General features: G+C 51.5%; 1 protein-coding gene across 1 annotated transcript in view; it reads right to left on the reverse strand.

The window, feature by feature from the left end:
• Nucleotides 1-499: 499 nt before the first annotated feature.
• The window catches only part of TPRN (taperin), a 17,783-nt gene continuing 749 nt past the window's right edge, over nt 500-17,533 (reverse strand). Inside the window, exons 2-5 of the mRNA XM_027650304.1 lie at nt 16,337-17,509; nt 3,049-3,229; nt 2,704-2,828; nt 500-1,928 (exon numbers count right to left, since the gene is read on the reverse strand). Coding sequence (XP_027506105.1) covers nt 1,866-1,928; nt 2,704-2,828; nt 3,049-3,229; nt 16,337-17,509 — 1,542 coding nt within the window. The 3' untranslated portion in view covers nt 500-1,865. The remainder of the gene's footprint in view (nt 1,929-2,703; nt 2,829-3,048; nt 3,230-16,336; nt 17,510-17,533) is intronic.

Genomic DNA, 17,533 nt, shown 5'->3' on the forward strand with positions numbered 1-17,533 from the left:
TACAAACAGAGCTGCCTTAAACTGACCTGGGCTTTTCCACAGGGAAGGATGCTCACTGGGACCTTTCCTGCTAAAAAAGCTGTGAAAAAACTTTTCTTCAAACGTAGTCCCTGGTCTTTGGCTGTGGGCAGTGTTTTAACTCCACACAGCTGAGAACTTACCCCTTAAATTTTCCTTGCATTTTCCCCTCATTCTACCCCAGTGTCAGCACCTTGTCCTGAAGTATTCCATATAACACATGGAATTCCCCAGTACCCACAGTACCTGACACATGCCTGTGTCATGTCCCAGGCAGGTGCACTGCAGACATGTCCTGCTCCTGGGAGATCAAGCAGGGAGCAGGTCTTGAGTTGGCCTGGACAGGACAAGGAGGTGCCAAGTGTTCCTTTGTGGCCCTTCCAGCCAACATCTAACAAACTACTGAGTATCTCATCTTTTTCTGTGTGTGTGTTCTCTTTCCAGAAGTATTTAGGCACAGAAGGGAACAGCTACAAGCAGGTATGTACTAACATTTAATCCTGACTGTGTTTTTCAGCAGAACAACCTTCCCCTGCTGCTACAATACACACCAAACCCAGTGCAAGGTATGCAGAGCATTTTCAGTTCACAGACCTCGAGTAGATATCCATCATCTCTGTATAACAGACAAACCAATAAACATTATCAAATTTAATCAAAGATTCCAGCCTGTTCCTTTGGACAGAGCCCCACGCTGGGGTACCACTCATTCCATAAAGCCCAAAGAGGCCAGATCTTTTCCAACTGCATCTCTTTTAATCCCAAAGTACAAATCACATTAGCAGCAGTGTTCTATCTGTTCCAGAGTGCAATTTTGACCCTGAGTTTACAGTAGTAGAAAATGTAAATGGAAGATTCTAGCAGATTCCTTTGCATATTGGCTGCATTAAACAATTACAATAGAACTATAAAAATCCTAGAAAAAAAACAAAACAAAAAAACCCACATTCCTTGTTCAAGTTCTGCAGAATTAAGGAGTGAAAGTGCCCTCCTGTGCTTTGATTAGAGGAGCAGAGCGAGCGTGGTTCAAAGGAATCCTCCCCACAAACCAAGACAGATCAGTCAGATTTGGAACAGAGCAACAAGAGGAACTGGCAAACTGGAGCACAACCAGCAATTCCTAGAGACTGGATGCCAAAATTGGGTATGGACAGAGCAAAGCTATGGCCAATGTTTGGGAATTTTCAAGAGGCTCGAGGCAGCCTGGACACTTGGTTACAGATTGGTGCAAAAATGACACCTAAAGCTAAAGGCATTCATTCCTCTCCCCTCCCTCACAGGGTGTTCATGTAACTGGCACATTAATTCCATGATGGTTCAGTGAAACCAGTCCCAGAAACATGCCAAGAACAAACCATGAACCTTCAATGGTTTTCCAAACTGACACCTTATCTGTCAAATCACAGCCACGCTGTGAATCCAGCTCAGATGCTCCCAGTGCTCCAAATCCAGAGCCATTCTCCACTGAGACCTCTGATGGGAAAAGTGTTACAAAAGCTGTCCAGACCCCACACAGTGCCTGGACTCAGATAAGCACCGAGAGAATCAACATCCATCCCAGGATTAAAGCTCTGCCCTTCACACACTTGCCTAATCAGCAGCTGATCTTGAACAAGGAATGTGCAAGGCCACAGGCAGAATAAATCATATGCCTCGAAAGTAGTAATTAGGTCCCAAAATCCAGTGCAAATATTCTCTGAAGATGCCCGACAGCATCTGGTCCCCCCTTGGCATCAGGATCCAGCGCACAGTGGGGCGGGAGGGCGGCGGGTGCCGTCCCGGGCCGGGGCGGGTGCACTGACACGTCCTGCCCAGCAGCTGCTGCTGCAGGACCGGCGATGAATCCGTCAGAAATAGAGCGCGGGCTCGCTGCTGAAATCGGAGAGCCCGCCCTTCTCTGCCGGGGTGAGCTGTGGAGAGAGAGGAGGGCTCATGAAATCAGAGCGAACGAGCACCCACGCCTCTGCACTGGCACCTTGCCCGGGGCATCAATTCCCCCCTCCAAATATGCCCTGGATTATCACAGGATCCCACAATAGTTTGGATTGGAAGGACCCTTAAAGCCATGGGCAGAGTCACCTTCCACTAGTCCAGGTTGCTCCAAGCCCAGTCCAACCTGGCCTTGGACACTTCCAGGGATGGGGCAGCCACAGCTTCTCTGGGCAACCTGTGCCAGGGCCTCCCCACCCTCACAGGGAAGAATTTCTTCCTAAAATCTAATCTAAATCTCTTCTCTTTTAGTTTAAAACCCTTTCCCCCTTGTTCTATCACCCACCCATGTAAAAAGTCCATCTCCCTCTTTTTTACAAGCCCCTTTAGTCCCTGGAAGGGGCCCTCAGGTCTCCCTGGAGCCTTCTGATTTCCAGATGAACACCCCCAGCTCTCCCTGCCTGGTTCCAGAGCAGAGGGGCTCCTGCCCTTGGAGCACCTCTGTGGCCTCCTCTGGACTTATTCCAACAAGTCCATGTTTTTCCTGTGCTGAGCACAGAGTGTGCAGCTGCCTTTAGTCTCATTCACACAGAGAGACAGGTCTGTTAGTGGCAGTGGGACCGTGTGTTGGTCCCTTTGGGAGCAGTGACACCTCCCTGGACAGTGAACACAAAGGCACATCCGTCCCATCCACTGCCCAGAACAACCCCAGCACCACAGGACAGCACAGCAAGACTTCCTTATTTAAAGCCTCACCATCTCTTGGTTCCCATGGGAATCAGCTTCCTTTGGGAGGGGTCCCTCTGCAGCAGGACCCTCATACTTCTGCTCCTGCCACTCGCTGAACTTCACGGAGTGCTTTGGGGTGTAGCTGGATAAATCTGCTGGAGGAGAAAGCTGGTGTAAATATTCCTCACCACCCCAAAAGGAAGCAGGGCCAGGATCTCGGCAGGGACAGCACGGAAGCTGCCCAGCTGCAGTTCCCTGGTCACCTCCATTAGCATTTCCACCCACGTGGAGCCCCATAAGGGTCTGTAGGAAACATGGACCGTGTCACACACCACCAGAAACCCCATAGTGCCAACACAGGGCCTCACTCACCTGAGTTGGGTGTACTGGGATGCAAAGTGCCATTTGGGCGTGGAACGTAGAAAGGGCAAGATTTTTCCTCCTCTGTTTCCGAAGCATGGCCTTCCTCCTCCTCCTCCTCTTCTGCCAGGGAGCTCTCTGAGGGGTACTCAAACATAGTCTGCAAACTTGTCTCATTGAAGGAGATCTTCATCTAGACAACAGCAAAGCAGGATTGTCAGAGAGCAGCACAAGAACCCACTGATCCCAACGCTGGCTCTGGCACAGGCCACTGCACCCCAGGGCTGCACCCTGCTTTATAGGAATGACTGAATATCTCCCCACCCCTTCCCCAGTGCCTTGGTGGATCTCTTGCCATGCTGACAGAGAGCCAGATGGATGGGATGGAGGCAGGAGGCTGAGGGGTCCACACCACCTCTGGCTTTTTGCCCTTCACCATCATCTCACCGATGCCCAGTACCCAGGAGGAGCTGCCAGCGTGTCCCTCTCGAGATCAATGTTGCCAAGCAGGAAAGGAAAACATCCACATGTTGGAAAGGTGACATTGCTAATGCCTGACAACTCGTTTGTGTGCCCAGACTACAGAAATATGGGTGATCAGGACTCCAGTCTTAGGAGGACATCCTGCCAAAGAGTTATTTAAGCTACATAAAACAGGGCTTAATACCAGAAGTGAGAAGGTGGAAACAGCTAAAGGAGAGATGGTAACAGGTGGTAGCAGAGAAAGGAAAATACTGGACAAGGTTCTGGTTTGAAACCAGTTTCATTCAGTATTCTCACTAATGACCTTTGCACAGTAACTGGGAGAATGAAGGTGAATGAATGAAGGAGGAATTGAGGAATGAAGGTGACTCAAACATCAAGGGAAAACCAGAATTTTATGGGTCATGAAGAAAACTAGAGAGCAAGAACACTAGAAATGGAATGATGTTTAAGACCAACCCTTGCTCTAAGACAAGTTCATCACCTGTGAAGAACAGGAAGAAAATTTTGGATTTGCTACAGGATTGTAATCACCATTAGGATACTGCTTAAAGCAGGAATGAAGCTGCTGGAAATAGGGACTGCCTGGCTCCATCCTGCCTGTAACACCCATCAGGTGGTGAAAATAACTCCAGATATGCTCTTCCAAGCTGAAAAGAAAAGCTGAGGGAAGGGTTTGCTCCCCTGCAGCCTGTCCTGTCCTAATCATTATCTACCGCTGTGCTCCAAGGATCTGGTTACAAGTCACCTCAACAGGTGCAGAGGAGATTCACTGACAAAAACTTCCCACCAGCACAAGTGCAGGTTGAGAAAAAGCACCACAGCTCTTTAAGAACACCAGACAATAACCCCCAAGGAGCAGAGAGCTGCTGATGCCAGCACACAGCAGACAAACAAGGAGGAATTGCCAGGAATAGATTTATGCCAGAAGTAGGGAAGTATCCAGCCAACAGGGATCAAGGTTCAGGAGCAGCTGTCTAAAAGGGTGTTGTGATCCCTCTACTTCTAAATACAATTAAAACCCAGACAATAAGGTTATAAACAGAATTAAAAGGACGTGGGAGCTTGTGACAGGCGGCAGGAGCTGCATGGATCTCTCTAGATGCCGTGTAACGACTGGCAAGGAGCAAGGGCAGCACATTTTTTACCTCCTGTGCCATATTTGCAGTTACTCTCACACCCAAACTCCCCCACGGGCTGGGAAGTGGCACCTGGCCCAGGCAGCTCTCAAGCACCACATGTGCTGCCAGGTGCACCTATTCCCTGGAATAGCTGTCTCTGCCTGTCCAGTGGCCGGAGCATTGGTGGGGGCTGCTGAAGTCCTCGGGGGTCAGAGCTGCCAGTGGGCCACAGTGCCCCCTGTGCTGCCTGTGGAACCTGGGAAGTATGGGGGACCAGGGTCTGCAGGGCCAGACAGGGAGCATTTCACTGCTGCTTTTCAGCAAAACAGCAAGAGGAGTTTAACTCGAATCTGGGTAACAGAGTGAGCACGTGCACCTCCTCCACACTGCAGATGCACACTTGGGGTGCCACTGCACCCCGGGACGGGATGTACCTTGGACACACTCCCAGGATGGAAACAGCACAGAGGGCAACCAGCTGCCTTTCCCCATTCCCTGCCCCAGAGCCACTCTGACCTTCTCCAGACGACACATGGGGAGAAAAGTGATTAAACTTCAGACAAGTTGGAATAAAATGGGGTTGGAATAAAATGGTCCTGAAGATTAGAGCATCCCAGTTGCTGTTCCCTGAATTTCTCATCCCTGCTGCTGACCTAGATGCTCCCTGATCCGAGCCAGGCTGTGACTGCTCACAATGTGGTGTCTGTACTGGGGACGAGCCACACTGCCAGGCATGAGGGCCAGAGAGTGGAGGTGCCCAGGGCCCTGGAGGCTCAGGAGCTATCCCAGAACCAGGCACTGCACACAGGCTGCTTACCAGTGCTGGCAACTGCACTGAAGGGTAAGAACTACTTGGCTAAACATGGAAAACAAAGGAGACGGGAGAGATATGCCTTAGATTTAGAATTTAAGCTTGGGAGATGGAACTGAGTGTTCCTGGTTTTCTGTTATCTGGAGGAAATCTCTGAGAAAAATTACTTTGAGTCCAGTTTGGACCAAAGTTGCGTGTAGTGCTGGAGGAGGAAACAGCCTCACCAGGGAGCAAAACCAAAGAGCAGAACGCAGCAGAAGTGACCCAGTGCCCAGAGGCAACACCCCAACAGCCCTGAACTCACACAGCTCCCACTTCCCACAGCCAGTTCATCCGGGGCCATGCTTGCTCCTGGAGCAGGGCTGGGTGTCCTGCTGGAGTCCCCAGGCACCTGTGCAGGAGGCAGTGCTGGAGCCATTCACACAGAGCAATCATTAACCACAGCAGTGCAGCCCCACACACCCAGGGACAGCTGGGGACAGCTCAGGACAAGACAACCTGCTGCCCCAGCAACACACACCGAAGTTCACAGCAGCCAGTCGTGCGTGGCACGGCTGCACCATGGCACAAACCCCAGAAACCACACCGGGGGGGTGTCCCACCCTCTGCACCCACAGCCTGCTCCTGAGCACCAGCAGAGCCCCACAGAGCTGCAATAAAGCTCTGGACACACCCAGGCAGAGCAAACACAAGGAACAACCCGGAGCTGGCCCAGGGAAGGAGTGCAGGGAGCTCAGTCAGCCCTGCCCGTGCAGAGCACTAAAACCAGAGCAGTGAACGTGCCGAGCTGCCCTTCCCAAGCATGACGTGCTTTCGGGGAAGCACAACCCAAGCTTGACCCAAAAGACGAGGGAGGGGTGACATGCTCAGGCAAAACCAGGGGACACAGGAGCGGAGCTGCCTGAAGAAACAGAGCAGCTACAGAGCAGAACTGAGCACTGTGTGGGGAACACAGGCAGCTTCAGTCCCAGGAACCATTTAAATAGGAAAATCAAGAGCCCAGCAATGGCATAGACAACAGGTTTGCACAGCCAGCAGCCCCTTGCCAGACCACTGAGGCTTTTATGGGAACACAAAAGGCAAGAGGGGACGTTTCTTTAGAAGAAAAGTGTCTCCCAGCAGAGCCAAGCATGCTGGAGCCCAGCCAGAGGGCTCTGCTCAACGTGTCTCAGCACTGGTTTCCCCATTTCTGCCCCAGCAGCAGCTGCCAGTTGTGGCAAGGAAGAATTTTGCACCCTTCAGCTGTGGATGTTTGCAGGGATTTGTCACTCTTCACTCAGCTGAAGGCTTCACCCACAACTGTGTCACAAACCAACCCATATATCTATATATTAATACTCTGCCCAGCAATCAGAGACATGCTGGGAAGAGCAAAGCAGGCTTTCCAGGGGATATTGTGCTGCTCAGCCAACAGATTCTTGTTGCCATAGCAAGAACCATTTATTTATTTGCTAGGATTTGAACAGTAATGAGTAATAAAAGAGAGGCAGGAAAAGAGAAGGCAGGGTAAACATTGCCCAACGTGCGTAAATTTGAGTAGTCATACAAGGCTCATTTAGAAAAGAAAACAAAAGTCAACCTTCTTTCAGGGCAGGCTGCTTCCAGACCAACCACCAGAGAGGCCTCATGGACAGAGACTTATCAGAAATAAAAATAACCAATTTATAGAGCCCGACCTATGACATAAGCAATGACAGTCAGCAGATACCTCCAAAAGGGAGGTGGGAAAGTCTGCAAGGCAGTTTTAATGACAGAGCAAACACCCGATGGCTTCTCACACCAGGGATCTCTCTGGAAGTCTCCTGGGGTTAATCTGCATCCTCAGCTCTGGAAGCAATCTCTTTAGTGTGGCTTTTCTCTTCTACACCCATTATCACATTTGCTTCTTGGCTGATGAGGCAAAGCCCAAATGATTATGTAGGGTGTTTGCACCTTTTAAATAGGAACTTCTTTGCAATCCAAATCCTCACCTTGTAAGAGTCAGAAAAAAATAAATGTTCTAGGCATTAAAAGAGACCAACAAAATCACCCTTTAACTCTATTCCAGCAGGGACAGTCAGAGTCAGCATAATACTGATATCCCACAGCACCCAATCCACCAAGTGCTTCACCAGATCCAAACAGCTGAGCAGCACCAGAGATCAAGATTCTTCTTTTCAGGTACTAGTTTTCCTCTGATCATCCTCTCTCCTCAAGCAACATAATTCCCAAGTGACAAACCCAGGGACTGCTCTGACCCCCCAGGACACGTGTGGGCTGCCAAGTGCTGCTGGGTGTGATTTAAAGCAGCTTTTCACACCTGATCAATCCAGTGCCTCCTCCTCTCTCAGCAACGGCACAGAGGGCTTGGCTGGTATCTGCAGGGAGGGAGGACCATTCAGCATGAGTGAATCTCAGAGATCAAGCATGAACAAAGTGAGCGTTTGGGAGAACCTTGTGTTCCTGTGCAGTCTTACACTGAGCTGCTGCACTGGTTGTCTAAAGATTGGGTGGACAGCATGAAAGCACAAGGACATCCCACCTGACACCTGGCACTGCAGCAGCCAGCTGGGGGAAGCCTGTACACACAGGGCACCCCTGGGAGGTTTGCAAACAGCCCCCTGGGCTGGGCAGGAAAACTGCTCAAAGAGCAAACCCACTGGGTTGGTTGATGGAGGCTCTGCCCCCAGCAGAGCTCAGGACCCTTCTAAACACCAGAACAACCTCCCAGCTGCCATGGGGTGAGAGGGAAGGTCTCTGCATGGACAAATAACTGCTTTTGACACTGGAAACAGAGGGCAGAAGCAGGTATTTTATGGTGGAAAAGATCTCCAAAGGGTTTATACCCTGGTCCTCCCACCTGACCATTCTCACAGAGCACCAGATTTACTAAAAGGAGGCAGAAGAGCAGAAACCTTCCTTTTTTTTTTTTTTTTTATAGCAACCTGCAGTCAATGATCTAGACAATTCCCCTGGAAAGAAAGTTTTAGATAAGAGAAAATGAGCCACTTCCTTAGAGTTAGCAATGAGCTTGTCTACGTGCCTGTACTTGTCCTGAAAACACGGTCATGTGTCAGCCCAAACTGTTGAAACTATGTGCAGCAGCCTGGAATAGTACCCTGGGGACTGCAGTAGCATCAGCACATGACCAGGGCATTTGCTATGATTCAGAGAAGATAAGGAGCTTTTGCACCTCTCAAGCCTTTCCTTGACACAGGAATAAGGGGTTTTTCCCTGACAAGTATCCCTAGGAACTCAGGGGACTTGATGCTCGGCTCCTGTATCGGATTAACCCTGTTCTGCTATGGCTGAAGCAGCCTAAGTATGCCCAGGAAACTGCACATGGCACTTCAGAAATGTGCTTTTCTGTCATTCTGCACAAAAAGAATAATTTTGGGGAACTGGAGTTGGCTGCATCACCACAGGCTCACTCGATCACGTGTGATCATCTTTTCCAAGAAGTGTTTCCTAAGAGCAGCACTGACTTCTGCTCAGCTATTAACTGCACCACAGTTACTGAGCAGAGCTAAGGGCACTAAAGATTTACAGCAGGAGCGTGTCAGGGAAGCCCTGTGTGGCTGGCAAAGGAGAGGTTTTCTCCAGGATCACTTCCCAGCTCCCAAGCCACAAGGCAAAGCAAGAAAGTCTCCATTTACAAGGCAACCCACACAGCCAGCCCTGTGTAATCAATATGCTGGAGCACATGGCAGACAGGAGCCATGCATGGAGATTCGAAATATTAAACTCCTCGTGCAAGACAGGGGCAAGTTTCAAGTTCCTGATGAGAAGTGACAGGGTGGGGACAGCCCTGGGAGCATCACAGGACAGGCAGCTTGGTTAACTCTTCCCTCGACTGCGTTGGACAAGGAGAGATTCCAGAGCCCAAACAACCACAGCTGGAGCCCCAGTGTGCCAGGGCACAGAGCAGCCATTCACCAGAGAATCCTTTATTCCTCCTCACATCTGCAGGCAGAGGAGCCAGAGCCTCCCACAGCTTAACAAGCAATTCAAATATTACTTCCTTGGCCCTTAAGAATTGGACAAATCTCCCTACATCTATGAAACAAGCCTCCTCTGAATACACAAAGAGAGCAGGATAAACAAGGTACAATTGGTGTCAAGACTTGGTGTCTTCATAAACAACAGCCAGAATTCCCCACCAGCAGAGGACTCTGCTTTGCAGGCAGCTCTGACCACACCACTTGTGGCTACAATGTGGGGCAGCACTGGGGGTTGCCACCCACAAGCATTTCTGTGCAACCCAGACTGCCCAGAGCAACTCAAACAGCAACTCAAACCAGCTCAAATGCCTTGGTTTGGTGCTGGAATGGGACCCGCTGGAGCATCATTCCATGGGAACAGAATTATTTCCCACCCCGCCAAGGAGCTCATTCCAGACTTCAGGACCAAAAGGCTTCAGTGATGTGCACAGTATCCCCTGCATGACAAGAGTCCATGTCTCTCTTGCCCTTTTTCTCCACTCTGAACATGCAAAAGGTGCTTCCCCAATGGGAAGTGCAGCAGGTTCCCCAGGAGCCCCAGGGATCTGCCTGACTCAGCCCTGCATTTTCACCAGCTGCAAGAGATATCATTTCCCTGAGCACACAAGTGTTTTGCTGTCATTGTGTCTGAGATATTTCCTCCAGCTTGCTTACATTCCTTCCAGTGCCCAAAGCCCAGCAGCTCCATCCTGCCAAGTTCCCAAGATCATCCAAAGGGCACTTCTCGGAAAACATCAGCACCGAGTTCCTCCAGTGCAGATTTTCCCAGGATGTTTGTGAAGCTGCTCTGTGTGATACAGATGCTTCACATGACTCTTCCTACACAAACTGTCCCAACGGTGACATCCTCCCAGCCTCATGCCATACCCACATCCCACTGCAGTCACGAGGAGGAGGCTGGGTTCTAAATAGGTTTTAAACGCAGGTTTCACTTGGGAGGGGGGTGAGCACAACCCCTGAGGTGATGTTGCTGCAGCAGCTCTTACAGAGAGTTCCTTTGCTGCCACTGAACCAAGAAACTAAACATTTTAACTCTTCCTACCGTTCCCCACATGTAAGACAGACCAGCAGGATCCCTGCCCCAGCAGGCTGAGCGTGTCCTTCCTCTGCTCCTCTCAGGAACACCGTGACCATGTACTGGAAAAAAACAGAGTGGGCAGGAAACCCCAAACCCAAGACAAGCTGAATCCTTGCGATAGAAGGAAATTATAAACTGTCTCCAATCTGGTCCACAGATTAAGGAAACTGATTAAGATAAGGTTAACTGTAATCCTTGTGATTAGACTTCAGAGCACAAAGTACTTCAAATCTCCTCTCGAGCTCTGGGGCAGGCTGAGCCCTGGGCACATCCTAACCAGCCTCAAAGCCAGGCTTGCCTCTAATTTGCCTCAGAGTTTCTATTTTCGCTCTTCTGTCCCGTTCCCCTCACTGGTGACAGCAACAGGGGATGGGAGGAAGAAAACCAGGGGAATCTGGAGCAGCTCAGGCTGTTGCTACAGCACGAGGTGAAGCATGGGAGTGGTGAGGCCATGGAGAACCTCAGTCACAGAAAGTTTCCCACTACAGAGATGAGATAAATCTGACTCATCTGCTCTGCCAGGGTTTCATACAACAAAGCACCAGCACTTCAAGCAGCTGGCAGGCAGGGGTGAAATCAAAAAAACCCTACTGCCCCACCACCAGCCTTGGGTGCAGCTTGTGAAGTGGTTTAAAAGATATAATCACAGCAAATTCTGATTTCTAGAGTCTTCAACCATCAACACCACAGGGTAAAAACCAGCAGAATTAGAAAAGGGCAGGGAAATGGCCCTGTCTGGGTGAAAGAGCCTGCTGATATCTGACAGCTAACAGAGATTGCCCCTGCAGGGGAGGGACTGTGCCTCCTCATCCAAGACCTTATTTCCTGAGCATGACTTATCACTGCTGACCTCATCTACCAAAAATGCAATACATTCATGTCAGATACTGCCACAGCTCCTCCTTAGAAGTGGCAGATGGATCTGCCCCAGCAGAGCACAGCCAGAGACAGAAAACAGAACAAGAATGCAGCTCTCTCAGACCTAAAGAACACAAATCTCTGCCCTGATCCCTCCAAAAGAGAGATGACATAATTAATCTAAGGAATTTTTGCAGAGAGATTTTTCCTTCTACCACCACATTAACTTACTTGGGTTATGGTTAATTTAATTGTGTTATATATTGCAAAAAAATACTTCAGGCAGACACTGATGTTTAGACTCCCCACTGTGCAGACTTGCTCCAAACAGGTCTGGGCAATAGCTGGAAGTGTTCATCCCTGCCAGCATCCTGAGCCTACACCTGGTTCTCACAGGAGACCATCCCCAACAGAGCTGAGATGATGGAGAACTGCAGAGCAAGAAGTTCAGCTGGTTAGACCAACAAAGCTGCTGCCCAATCCTGCCCATGATGAAAACTGAGGGATATTAAGAACAATTTTTTAACAGACATTTAAGTGGGAATTTGGAAGCTACATTCAGGCATTACGCAGCTCAGAACATTAGGAAATGGACCCTGCTGAAGTCCACATAAGCTGGAACGTTTTGAAGTTCAGTTGAACATCTTTGAAGACAATTTAGCATCAGACCCCCAACTGTTTGGATCCCACCAGCCTTGTTCCCGTAATCCCTGCTCACACAGGGCTGAGGGTCGCCTGCCAGCACATGGCAAACCACCAGCTGTGACAGGAAAAACACATTAAAATCACCAACAACCTGCTGAGTGTTGGCTCTCAGGTCCTGTTACTCACAGGACTTTGGGTGGCCTGGCCAGAAGTGACTTTCCCTGGAGAGGACAAACATGCTGTGACTCGGGATGAAGCGCAGGAGTGACAAGACACGTGGAAGGAGCACAGTCAGGGCAAGTGCTGCAGCCACAGGACCTCCCCAGCAGAGTCCAGCCTCCAAGGAGATGAGAGCATGAAGCCTAAAGGCAGTGGCTGCTCCTCAGGAGCCCGGCTGGCTCCGCAGTTTGCTGTCCTTCCCAAGCTCTCGCTCCAACATGCCAGTCACATGCTCTGCAGAAACCCAGATTTCTATCTCACTGACAGTGTTATTGTGCGTTGTTCTGGCAGGTGACCAAACCACCATTGACTCTTTTCAGCTCAGCCGAGGTAGATTTTATCCTCTGAGATCCCAGAGATCCACATCCTGCAGCAAAGCCTTCCCTTCCTCCCAGGGCTATGGAGCAGAAATGCTTTTAGTTCTCTGCCATAACAAACAGGAGCCCTGAGCAGAGGTCACAGCAGTGCTCTGCATCCTCTGCCCCACTCCTGGTTTAGAATAAAGGTCAGTAGGTCTCCTTCCACCCCTGTGCTCGTATCCTGTCCTCCCCACCGGAGCTGACAGCTCAGCCAGGCTCCTCCAGCAGCTGCCCAGCACATCCGTTCGGAGCTGGAAACGGTCACTGAGTCCTCAAACTGAGTCACACTCCCACTGCTTTATCTGAACTAATGTTGGCACACCTTGGAGAGGCCTCAAAACAGCCACAAGAGCAGATGAAGAGTCCTCAAGGGCCCCTGAACCCCACAGGAGGACAAAAAGCTCCCTGCCCACACAGGCAGCCCGATCTCCAGGATGGGCACAGCTGCAGATCCTGCTGTGTCCCATCACACACAGCCCCACACTGACCTTCAAGCCCTGGGTGGGCACTGCCTGTCCCACCACAGCAGCTCCAGTTGCACAAGAGAGCTGGGAAATGGTTATCCTGACACAGGAACAGCATCTCTCTCCCCCTCACCAAGACCCAGCTCCAACTCCAAAACTAACAGCTGCTTCACATATTTGAAGGTCTGGAAGGAGCAATAAAGCTGTTTTTCCCGAAATTTCTTGCACACCAGCAGAATCCCTTCAGGCCACAGCAAAGTCACAAGTCTTGCAGACTGCCAGCAGTCCAGGGCAGGTGCTGGAGCTCCCTCTGTGCACCCCAAAGCAGTGCTGGAACCTGCTCCCAGCCTGTCCCAGCCACCCTCCCACTCCAAAAAGCCAGGCAGGATGTGGGCCAGAGGACGTGGACCTCCTCAGCTCCATTTTGCTGGATCTTTACTACAGTCAGGCAATCAGTGGCCAGACGTGGGGATGAAAAGAGAGGCCGAATTCCCACATTTCAAGCAAAACACCATTTGCAAGTCAGAGAACAGAGGGTCCAACTGCCAGGGCTGCCTCCCTCCCTCCCTCCTAATAAATCATGAGCCCTGGCTGTACATACAGACACCCACTGATCCACAGCATGTGGATCAGCATGTGTTAGACCTGGTTTTTATCTCTCCCAGATCCCTGCTGGGCACCAGCAAACCACTGACATTTTCCAAGTCATCAAAGGTTCCCTAAACACTGCTTCCTTGAGCAAATCCAAGGCAAGGTTTGGAAAGGTGGGCTCATTCACCCCAAGAGACACAGGTAGGTGCTCACTAAAACCAGCATCAGGTTTGATTTTGATACCCCAAAAGAGAAGGGGGCTTTGGTTTGAGCTCTCAGATGACAGGATCCCTCTGCTTCTGCCCAATTCAGGCCAAAATCTAGTTTCTGAAAACCCCTACACAGCTACAAAACAGAACCCTTGTTTTTGGCCTGTTGCCTTGGCGACACACAGCGATCTCTTGGGAAGAAACCAAGGAATGCATCCTAATACGAGCTCCTTCCTTTTCAGGCATCAACTCTCAGCCTTATTACCCAGAGTAAAAGCCACAAACATCCTCTAGGTCAAGAGTAAACAGAAATCTTTCCATTTGCTCCAGCATCAGCATCTTCTAAACACTGTCTGCAGAGTCAAACCCTGTACTTGCCACTCCGAGCAAGAAGGGAACTGAAAGAAAAACGAGTGTTTCTCCCACTACATCACCACATTTAATTTCACCCAGAAACTTCTGTCTCTACTACTTCTCCTTAAGTTGGATCTTAGTTTCCAAAGGGTCCCCATTTGTTTCAGTCTCCTGAGCTCTGCAATATTAAAAGGCAGAGCAGGAACTGTCTGTTACATATCTCCTCTCCAAACCCAGATGTTTACACAAGTTCTCATGCAGGACATCCCCCCGAAGGCTGTTTAGAGCTGTGTGTGCACCTTGCAGTATTTAGCACCTCATGTGCACAGTGGGACAGTTAATGCCATTAAGCTGATAAGAACATGGGCAGAGAAGCTCCATGACGTGCCCAATGTCACACAAATCCAACACAGACAGAACAGCTCTTAACCAATATCATGATATTTTTGGTTAGGAAAGGTCCTCTGGAGGTCTCTCGTCCCAACTCCTGCCTTAAGCAGGTCTGACTTGCCAGTTGCTCAAGGCTTTCCCCAGGCAAGTTTCAGACAGCTCCAAGGTTGGAGATGCCACGACTTCTCTGGGGTTCCTGTTCTGGTGTTTGACCAACTTAAAAACAACTCAGTCGCTGCACCGTCCTTGTCCTCATCTCCCTCCCTTCATTTTGTAATGTTAAGGATAGCTTCCAATGTGCACCACTGAATTGGTTTGGCTCTGTTCTTTGTGCCCCTGCAGCACTCCCTGCTCAGAGGAATCAGCTCCCTGGCTGCATCAGGAGCAGGGCTTACCCAAGCATGGCTGTCCCACAAGGTTCCCTCTGTACCTTCTGCTCCATCCTAAAAGCACACATAACTGTAACATGTCGTATTGATATTTTCACCATTTAGAGCACACACCTGATTTGGTGTAAATCTGTTTAACACCCCAAACTGAACTGAGCAGAGCCAAGAAAACAGCTGGAATGGGTTCAAGCCAGCAGGTGTTTAAACAGAACAACTCCAGTCAGACCAAGCATTTCCCTGTAGAGAACAAGATAAAACTTCAGGAGCACTGAGCAACAATCATCGCTCCTCATTTGCTTATTCTGGATTTCAAGGTGCTCGTGGTCCAGACCTGCTCCCTGCATTAGTCACCATCAAATTAACACAGGCTGCATGTGCTCAGGAAGGAATTTAACAGCATTAAGCCAGGGAAGCAGCACTCCCTGTCTCCCTTCAAATGAGATGCATCCTGCTCAAAGGATTTCCTCAACTTATAATGCTCAGTGCCTCAGGCACCCGTGTGGATTCAGTCCATCAGCCATCTAGCTGGATTTAGGTAACGGGAATGTCAAACAACTCTTCCTGCTATGGGAAAACATGTCAAGTTGCAGCTTAGAAGTCAGGATCTGTCACCTCAGTGTGCTGCTTTCAGAGCCCAACAACACACCCACTCCTCCTCTTATCACATCCAGCTGCTTTTCACCAAGCCCTACAAAGATTAGTTCTCAATGTAGGGCTCTCAAGGATCCAAGTTAGATCCCAAGCAGTGAGAAAATCTGGCATTCAGTCCGAAGGCACTCGGAGCAATCGACATCTCATGGATCTTCAGAGCTGTAGCTGCACATCCAGACCACGCAGGTGGTATAATCCTATCAAGGGGAGTTAAGTTCTTGCTGATCTCTTTCTGCCTAATCGAGACCTAATTCTTGAGCCTCTATCAATAGATCACTAATGCGGGGAGGACGCCAATGCCACGCTGCCCAAGTGACCACGGGGAGCTCAACATGTCCAGCACCCGCAGACACAAGCGAGCAGAGCTGGAGGGAAAGCCCACAGCTGTTCAAACCGTGCAACTCACCCTGACTTCCTAAATATCTGAAATATTTCACTTTCTGTTATCATATCTCCAAGAGGGGACGGGGTGGGAGAGGCCCTGCAGTTATCACAGGGCACATCCCACCCTCAGCTGCTTTGTGGAACAGCACCCAGTGCCCCCTCACCGAGAGCGGCCTCTGGCTCCCAAAAGGATCAAGCCTATCTTCCCAAACACACTTCTCATCTTCCCACCCGGTGCCTCATGGACAGACAGGCCAAAAGTAGCCACGTCCAGCCTGGCTGTTCAGCACAGAGGTGTCCCGGGCAGTTATTACCTTCTTGCGGCGGGAGCCCGTCTTGCTCATGCAGGACCTCTCCAGAGACAGGTACCCCCCGATCACTTCGATCTCGTTCACCGAGGGGTAGCGCTTTTTATGGGGTATCCCCACCTGGGGCCCATCAGCGTTCTCCATGGCTTTGCCCCTTCCTTTGCTCTCCTCCTCCTCATCCTCTTCCTCCCGCTGCGGTCTTCCGCTGGCATCAGTGAGAGTCTGCAGCCCCGAGGCAACGGGCTTCCTTTTGGGCACGACAGTGAATGTGCTGCCTCCCCTCTGGTGGGGGGCAGAGTGGGGTCTGTAGAGGGGCACGGAGGAGAATTCCATCTCCAGGTCAGGGCCAGCTCCTCCGGGCTGATCCAAGCTCCCCGTCCTCGCAGTCGAGCCGGCCCTGGGAGAAACCTCCCCACTGTCCGGCTCCACAATGTCATCGATGTAAGTCACAGGTACCAGCGGGTCCAGAGGAGCCGGCGGGGAAGCGGCGGGCTCCTCCTGCTCCGGGGCGGGAGCCCTCGGGGGCTCCTTCGCTGCCTTCTCCTCCGAGAGCGGTGGCGGTGGCCCCGGCCGGGCGATGTGGGCCGGGGGCCGAGCCGGGCCGCCCTCCCGGCGGGGCACGAACAGGAAGGAATTGCGTGAATTCAGGCGCAGCTTGGCCAGAGCCTGAGCCTGCAGGTCGTGGGCTGGGATGGCCGCCAGGTCGGGCTTGGGGGCCGGGTGGATCTCGAAGGAGCCCCCGGCCCGGGGGGCTGAGGCGGAGAGCGGCTGAGTGGCGCCGGTGGCACTGGGGGCCAGACTGGCACTGGGCAGGGGCGACACGGCCGCCTCGGCCTCCTCTGGCTTTGGCCTCCTGGCGTTGGCTCTGGCATGGGAAGGGCTGGCGGATGGCACTGGCGGCCCCTTGGGCGGCGCGGGGCGGCCCGCGGGGACAGCTCCGGGCTCGGGGACGCGGGCGCCGGGGGGCTGCCCCCGGGGGGTGACGGTGAACGAGTTGGAGCTGATCTTGTGGAGGAAGCAGTTGGCCTGGGGGGCTGCAGCCTTGGGGGCGGCGGGAACCGCCTGAGGGGCTGCGGCCCGGGGGGCAGCCGGGGCGGGCTGGGGGACCGCGGGCTCGGGGGTGACAGCCCGGGGAGAAACCGCGGGCTGCGGGGCGACAGCCCGAGCGGGGGTCGCGGGCTGGGGGGTGACAGCCCGGGGGGG

Source organism: Corapipo altera, unplaced genomic scaffold, assembly GCF_003945725.1.
Source record: "Corapipo altera isolate COAL_440 unplaced genomic scaffold, ASM394572v1 268, whole genome shotgun sequence".
Taxonomy (NCBI): Eukaryota; Metazoa; Chordata; class Aves; order Passeriformes; family Pipridae; genus Corapipo; species Corapipo altera.